The sequence below is a fragment of the Bison bison genome, unplaced genomic scaffold, assembly GCF_000754665.1.
Source record: "Bison bison bison isolate TAMUID 2011002044 unplaced genomic scaffold, Bison_UMD1.0 scf7180017864487, whole genome shotgun sequence".
Lineage (NCBI taxonomy): Eukaryota > Metazoa > Chordata > Mammalia > Artiodactyla > Bovidae > Bison > Bison bison.
The window spans coordinates 581,265-589,090 of NW_011495047.1; the positions used below are offsets into that span (position 1 = coordinate 581,265).

Below are 7,826 nucleotides of genomic sequence, written 5' to 3' on the forward strand. Positions count from 1 at the left end.
GTGTTCACCTTCAAGGGCTCAATACTGCCCCCTAGTGGGTCCAGTCGGATCCTAAATTTTCTGTGCCATTGTCCTAAACTTGGGAAGTGACCTTGGCAGTTTCTAAAAAAAAAGAAAGAAAGAAAAAAAACCACCTTTTCAAGTTACAAAAAAAGATACTACTGTTATGATACCTGATATCACTTAAAAAAACTTTACGACACAATAATAATATGTGTTTGTTTTAGAATGAGAAAATTTAAGGTAAGTAAAATGAAGAAAATAAAAATAATCTACAATCTTACCTCAGGGTTAACACTTATCATTCTAACATATATGTCCATGCAGTCTTTTTTTAAATCTACATTTATCTAAAAATTCATACTTCCCCTGATCCTAAACTAAAAATATATTTTTTCCAGACTTTTTCTTGTATGCCCATTTTACTTGAACGTCAGTTAAGAACCTACTCCTTGAGTACTTTTGGTCCTTTTGAAGGAGGCAGGAGAGGAGAGGGGGTGAAAAATTTAAACATTTAAAGGGGTGATTCAGGGGCTAAGTGACCCACTATGTCTTACGGGTGATTGCACCAGTGTCTTCCAAGAGGGGCATATACACTTTAATGGCACCAAATGGCAACCCTTCCTGGCTGCTGCTATAATACAATTATATAACAATACAGTGTTATATAAACATATAAACAACATCTAAGGCTGTGGCTTAACGCAAACGTAGTGGCTTAAACAACATGGATTTGTGATCTTACAGTCTGGGGTCAGAAGTCAAAGTCAGTTTTGTAGGGCCAAATCAAAGTTTTTGTAGGGCTAAATCAGTTTCGTAGGGCTGTTCCTTCTGGGGGTTCGTCTGTTTCCTTGCCTTTCTGTCAGCTTCTCAAGACCCTTGCATTCCTCAGCTCGTGGTCCTTTTTCTCCCAACACATCAAACTCTGACTCCTGTTATCACATCCCCTACTACTAACTCTGATCCTCCTGCTCCTCTCCTATGAGGACCTTTGTGTTGATACTGGGCCAACCAGGAGACTCTCCCCATCAGGACCGATAACTTCATCACACTGGCACAGTCCTTATCACCATGAAAGGTCACATTTTGACAATCCCTTCTGGGCATTAGGATGTGGGTAACTTTGGGAGGGCCATTCATTATTCAGTCCACCATACTGAATATGTTTCTTCTCTTTCTGCTCCCCTCCCCCTATCCTCCTCACTTCCCCTCCTCCTTCTTCCTCTTCTTCTTTGTTTTTGAGAATTTAAGGTGAGAATTAGGTGTTCATTTTCTGGAAATCATGGTCTCTAAAGGCCAATTAATCTCGTCGATATAAGAGCTTGTCAGATTGCAGCACAAAGTCAAATAAAGCCCACTTGGATCACCTGCCTTGGCTGAGAGCTGCACTTCTGGGATGGACACAATGGTCTTTGGCCATTTACTGCACTGGGGGATGATGGGGCATTTCTGGCAGGGCCCAGAGCTGGCTGCCAGGAGCTGTTGTGTCCCATCCTTTCCTCCGAGTGTTCCCTCCACTCCTCTGGCTTAGCTGTGTGCCCCCTTTGAAGTTCTGCAGCAGTTGTCGTCTATAAATAGGGCATGCCCAGCCCCATCAGAGTTCTCAGATGAAGGGCAGAGCTCACTTACAAAGCGTTGAAACCGCAGGACGGTGTAGGGAGAGAGCTTGCTTTCATGCTTCTTCTCCAACCTCTCCTCAACCCTCCCACCTCCAATTTCATGTGAAAAATACATGAAGGCCCCAGAGAGAATAATCAAAGCTCTGTCACACTTGGAAGACACTTTCTTGCTTCCCTTTAACAAGAAGAAGAGAGAAATGAGCTTCTGGATAAGAGCCCAGGAGCCTATATCAGTTCAGATGTGCCCCAGCATCCATATCTCCTGGAGGTCTTCCGGTTGTAACACCAAAGATGACTACATTATCTGACTCTAAGATTCTGGGTTATCTCATCTTACCCTCATGACTGTCCCTGGAGTCGGGGTATACGAGTTTCCACCTCTCAGATGGGGAGCTTTCCCCCAATTTCTCACTTCTAGGAACACAAAGGAAATGGTAATATTTGAACTTGTGGGGGCAGAGTGAAAGGTTTTTTCCCAAGTACCTCTCACTTCTCTCTGCCACCTCTGAGCACGTCATGGGGTCGGTGCCTTGTTAGTCCATACAGCAGAATGCATGTACCAGTTACAGCTGAGAAAGCACACTTGGGTGTGTGAGCCACCGATTTGGTTCTCAGGCTTGACTCCACATTCGTTAGCTGTGACTTTAAAAGAGCTACTCGATAGTTCCAAGGTCACGATAAGTGGGTACAGTAGCCCATATGGTTGTAATAAGCCTTACTGGGAGCCTCCTCCTGGCATGGTAGCCCCAGGTAGCTGGACTTCTCAGGGACTGGCTCAGAGTTCTAAATGTAAGTATAAGTGTACCAACCTACACTGCAAAACTGTGTTGTGACTTAGCCTCGGAGTGGCGTCATCTCCAGTGATCACCATTGGTTATAAGTGAGTCACAAGTCTATCTGGGTCCAAGAGGGAGACATAGATTTCCTTCCAATGAGATCATTGATAAAGACTATTTTTAAAGACACTGCCACACTATGCATCTTCACAGACATCTGAATGGTTTTCTTTAGATATAGTAATAGCTCTAAGTCTTACTGAGCAATTTTATCCGTTACTGGTTGTTTTCATTGTTTAATTCTGAAGGCAGTCTTTACTTTTAGGTTTTTGTAGTTCCCCTCATTTTCATGTGGGGCTTCCCCCATAACTCAGTTGATAAAGAATCTGCCTGTAGTGCAAGAGACCCGGGTTCGATTCCTGGGTTGGGAAGATCCCCCAAAGAAGGAACTGGCAACCCACTCCAGTGTTCTTGCCTGGGAAATCCATGGACAGAGGAGCCTGGAACACTACAGTCCATGAGGTCCAAGAGTCGGACACGACTTAGCGACTAAACCACCACCAACTCATTTTCACCACCGATGTTGTCCCTTATATCAGGTATCAGACTCGGCTATTTTATCAGCTGTGCAACATTTGCCAGAGAAGGGGGAAACATTTCTTTCATTTTCAAAACAATTTTCTCTAGGATATAGAATTTGACCGTATCATAACATTCTGCTGCTAAAGCAAGCATTCTACTGGGCTGCAGATATTTATGACTTCTATGTCACTCATTCTTTTAAAACAAAATATGAGATATACTTTAGACATCTCTGCTGGGCTCCTGACTCAGATATTAATAGTAACATGGAATCAAACTAGAAAAAAATTAATTGCTTTTGTATTGTGGCTCCCTGCTGGTATGATTTATTTTAAATTCTGCTGATCCCAGGGAGAAGATACTGTATTGTCTGTAATTCAGAAACTGACATACGCTGTTTTCCCATATTTCCCACAAATGCTCCAACTTCAAAGAAAAATATGCTTCTGTGGTCTGGAAAACACTGGATATCACAACATCTATTTTATCTGACATGGCGGGAACTGAATTACTTGACATGTAAGTGGATTTTAGAAGCAACTGAATACAATCTGTCCGCCTTGAGTGCCAAAGCCTTTTAGAAAATTATTGACTATTTCTGGACTAGGAGCTATCTAAAGCATAGGGGTGAGTCATCCTGGTGGTTTTCCTGGGACTCTCCCTGTTTAACACTGAAAGCCCCATGACCTTACCTTGGAAAGCTCCTGGTTATAGACAAACTGAGATAGTTGGTCATGCCCTAGATTAGATATGAGCTTGATCTCACCACTTTCTGATCATCCTGTGTCACTGGTATGAATCTAGCTATGCTGAGTGTTGTGATCCAATGATGCCCTAAGGATGTTTGAGGTATATAACCCATAGATTTCCAGCCTATATGATGCTGGAGTAGCCGGTTAGCTCTGCTTATTCAAATGAGGAAACTGCCTGTAGTTCAATGTTAACTCCCAAGTACGTGGACATGATGAGTTATTTTCACCTGTAACACCCAGGGCATCCTTGTTGGTTTTTAGGACTCTCATCAGGATGATAGAGGGCACGACAGTTTTGATTCCAGGTAAGTGGGGGTCATTATTATCAAAATAAGTTAATCAGCAAAACTGACCTCAGACAGGGGCAGTAATGAAGGATTACTTTTAAATAATTTTACTGAGTTGCTGTTGGTTTACTTTTCGTGAAACCATGTCTGGACGCGGCAAAGGCGGCAAAGGTCTGGGGAAAGGCGGCGCTAAGCGCCACCGTAAGGTTCTGCGCGACAACATCCAGGGCATCACTAAACCTGCTATCCGCCGCCTGGCTCGTCATGGTGGTGTGAAGCGCATCTCTGGGCTCATCTACGAAGAGACCCGCGGGGTCCTGAAAGTGTTTCTGGAGAACGTGATCCGGGACGCGGTCACCTACACCGAGCATGCCAAGCGGAAGACGGTCACCGCTATGGACGTGGTCTACGCTCTCAAGCGCCAGGGCCGTACTCTCTACGGCTTTGGCGGTTAAGCTTTCCAGTTTGCTCTCAGGAGCTTGATTTCAACCAAAGGCCCTTTTCAGGGCCAGAAAAAAGAAAAAAAAAAGAAAAAAAAAGAAAAAGAAAAAAGAAAGAAAAAAAAAGAAAAAAAAATTTTACTGTAGTGGGAAACTAAGAAACAAATATTTGATCAGAAACTTAACCCCTCTAGTGGAACAAATTCATTTCTTTTCCAAATATGAGTTCATATATTCATTATCCTTTGGCTCCAAATGTAATCAGGGGTATGATATTGAACCAGAGAGAATATAATTCCTTTAGCTTTGTTTCTTTATGAAAAAGGGAGGCTAGGGAGACTTGTGGGCTTCGCAGGTGTTGGTAGTGGTAAAGATCCTGCCTGCTAATGCAGGAGACATAATGAGACTCGGGTTTGATCCCTGGATGGGAAGGCATGACAACCCACTCCAGTCTTCATACCTGGAGAATCCCATGGACAGAGGAGCCTGGTGGGCTACAGTTCATAGGGTTTCAAGAGTTGGACGCGACTGAAGACTTAACATGCATGCAGGGAGACAAGGTGGAGAAGGAAATGGCACCCCACTCCAGTACTCTTGCCTGGAAAATCCCATGGATGGAGGAGCCTGGTGGGCTGCAGTCCATGGGGTCTCAAAGAGTCGGACTCGACCGAGCGACTTCACTTTCACTTTTCACTTTCATGCACTGGAGAAGGAAATGGCAACCCACTCCAGTGTTCTTGCCTGGAGAATCCCAGGGATGGGGGAGCCTGGAAGGCTGCTATCTATGGGGTCACACAGAGTCAGACACGACTGAAGCGACTTAGCAGCAGCAGCAGCAGGGAGACAAGGAAAAGGAAGGACTTGAGTAACTTGAGTTGGGTCAATCTTAGACAGGTGAAAGGGGACTTTACCTGTCTCACTTCACCTGGGGAAGACTCTGACCACACAGGAAATGTGAAGGGTATGGTTGTGCCATAGTTCCAGGGCTAGTCACACAAATGGTATATACTCCAGAGCCCCAGTTACAAGTGAAAATCTTACTTAGATGAAAGGGTCATGTTAATGCTGTGCTCCAGGTTCATTTTCTATCAGAAACATGCCTATGAGTTGAAGAGGATATGATAAAACAAATTCGATAAAGAGAAAGCAAAAAAAAAAGAAAAAATAGAAATAAATAAAAAATGCATTGAGCATTCTTGGTTTCCATTTAAAACCTGCTTTTGACTTTGGCGGCCGTCATCTACTGCAGAGTGTTTTTCCTCAAATGAATTCATAGGCATTTCTTTTCATTTGATTGTGTGCCTACAGTATATAAGGTACAGTGCAAAATGATTTGAAGGTACAGAGGGAAAATATCAATTTCTTTCTTTAAGAAGTGTGGCGTCTATTGGGGGATGGCCAAAAAGTTCTTTTGGATTTTCCTAATATCCTTATTGTATAGAAAAATCCAAAAGAACTTTTTGGTCAGTCCTATAGTTTGAGAAAGACATGTATAACCCAAATGTTTTCAGGCATCACCATACTCAAGAAGTCACATTTACTGTGGTACTCTCACTCATTTTGATGACTTCTAGCTCTATATTTTAGGGCTTCCCTGGTAAAGAATCTACCAACCAATGCAGGAGACTCAGGTTCGATCCTTTCATCGGGAAGATCCCCTGGAGCAGGCGGATTCTTTACCACTGAGCCACCTGAGAAGCCCTCTTGATGGCAAGGCTGCCAAAAAGAATGATAAATATCCATTGCAGGTTCTTTACTCAAGGATAGATGGGTTAATTTCTGGAAACCTCTTATTAAAGTAGCAAGAAGTAAAACACAAATTAAGTCTTAATCATGAGATGTGACTAAAATATAGTGAACTAATCTGATCATGATTTTTGTTTCCCCTGCCAAATAGCAAGCACTTTGAGGGCAGAAACTGTATTATGTTCTTTATAAAAATAATTTTGAACCATCTAAGTGGTTCATGAATATAATTTCTTTTATGAAAATAAAAATTACCAATCATTTGAAATCCCCTTTGATTATCTCCCCCGAATCTGGTCTGTCTGTTCTTCCTTGTTTCCCATGTGGCTCAAATGACGCTTGTGGACCTGTCCTGGAGGGTCTAGAGTGGAAGCTGGGGTTCAGGAGGGAGGAGGGTGGCCGGGTGATTGGCTCCCTGGCCGCCTGATCTGGCCAGGCCTCCTCTCTCTACCCTACTAGCTGCTGCTGCTGCTAAGTCGCCTCAGTCATGTCTGACTCTGTGCGACCCCATAGACGGTAACCCACCGGACTCCCCCGTCCCTGGGAATCTCAGGCAAGAACACTGGAGTGGGTTGCCATTTCCTTCTCCAATGCATGAAAGTGAAAAGTCAAAGTGAAGTCGCTCAGTCATGTCCGACTCTTTGAGACCCCATGGACTGCAGCCCACCAGGCTCCTCCGTCCGTGGGATTTTCCAGGCAAGAGTACTGGAGTGGGGTGCCGTTGCCTTCTCCGACTGGCTGCAATGCTAGCAAATCATTCTGCTTGTCACTGCTTGCCAAGCTGTGATGCACAGGAGATTTGGTAAAGACTCCCATACTTACTGGGCTTCCCTGGTGGCTCAGCTGGTAAAGAATCTGCCTGCAATGCAGGAGACCTGAGTTTGATCCCTGGGTTGGGAAGATCCCCTGGAGAAGGGAAAGGCTACCCACTCCAGTATTCTGGCCTGGAGAATTCCATGGACTGTGTAGTCCATGGGGTTGCAAAGCGTCGGACATGACTGAGCGACTTTCACTTTCACTTTCTTTCCCATACTTTCTAGAGGATAGTTCCACCACAGTCATGAGAGATGTGTTGTATTTCTGAGGGTTAAGTCTTGCTTGGGATGCTTCCCAGGTCTTTTGAGGTGGACATTCAGGGCTATCAAATTCTATTAAAAAGGCTTCTGTCTCAAAGGAAAGAAGATGAATTTCTTCTGATCAGGAACCACTGGGCATGGCTGACTCCATCAGGAAGCTGGTGATGTGAGCTGGAGTGGGTGGTGGGGCAGAGACAAGGAAGTCAGACATAGACCAAGTACGGAGGTGGTGCTGATCTCCAAGGTTAGATGCATGTCTGATTCCTCATCAAGAGAGTCAAACCAGTGACTGAGACCTGTGGTCTGGGTCCTAACAGGAGGTGATGGGTGGAAGCCAAGGGCTTCCTCTTGGCCAAAATGCAAGGTCAGGAGGGAGGAAGGGAAGTGAGAAAATAGAGAGGGCTTGCATAAGCCCTTTCTTAGCAAGATTTTGAGCAGATCATCTCCTGTCTGCTTCTTTAGGTTGCAGTGAAAATCACTCAGTCATGTCCGACTCCTTGCAACCCCATGGACTATACAGTCCAGTGACATCATGAACTATACAGTCT

The 7,826-nt window shown here is 44.3% G+C and overlaps 1 protein-coding gene across 1 annotated transcript; it reads left to right on the forward strand.

Annotated features, from left to right (window-relative positions):
• The first annotated feature begins 4,136 nt into the window (after positions 1-4,136).
• Positions 4,137-4,509, forward strand: LOC105005149 (histone H4-like). Its single transcript, XM_010863024.1, has one exon. The coding sequence runs from the start codon at positions 4,160-4,162 to the stop codon at positions 4,469-4,471; it is 312 nt and encodes a 103-aa protein (XP_010861326.1). The 5' UTR covers positions 4,137-4,159; the 3' UTR covers positions 4,472-4,509.
• The last annotated feature ends 3,317 nt before the right edge of the window (positions 4,510-7,826 follow it).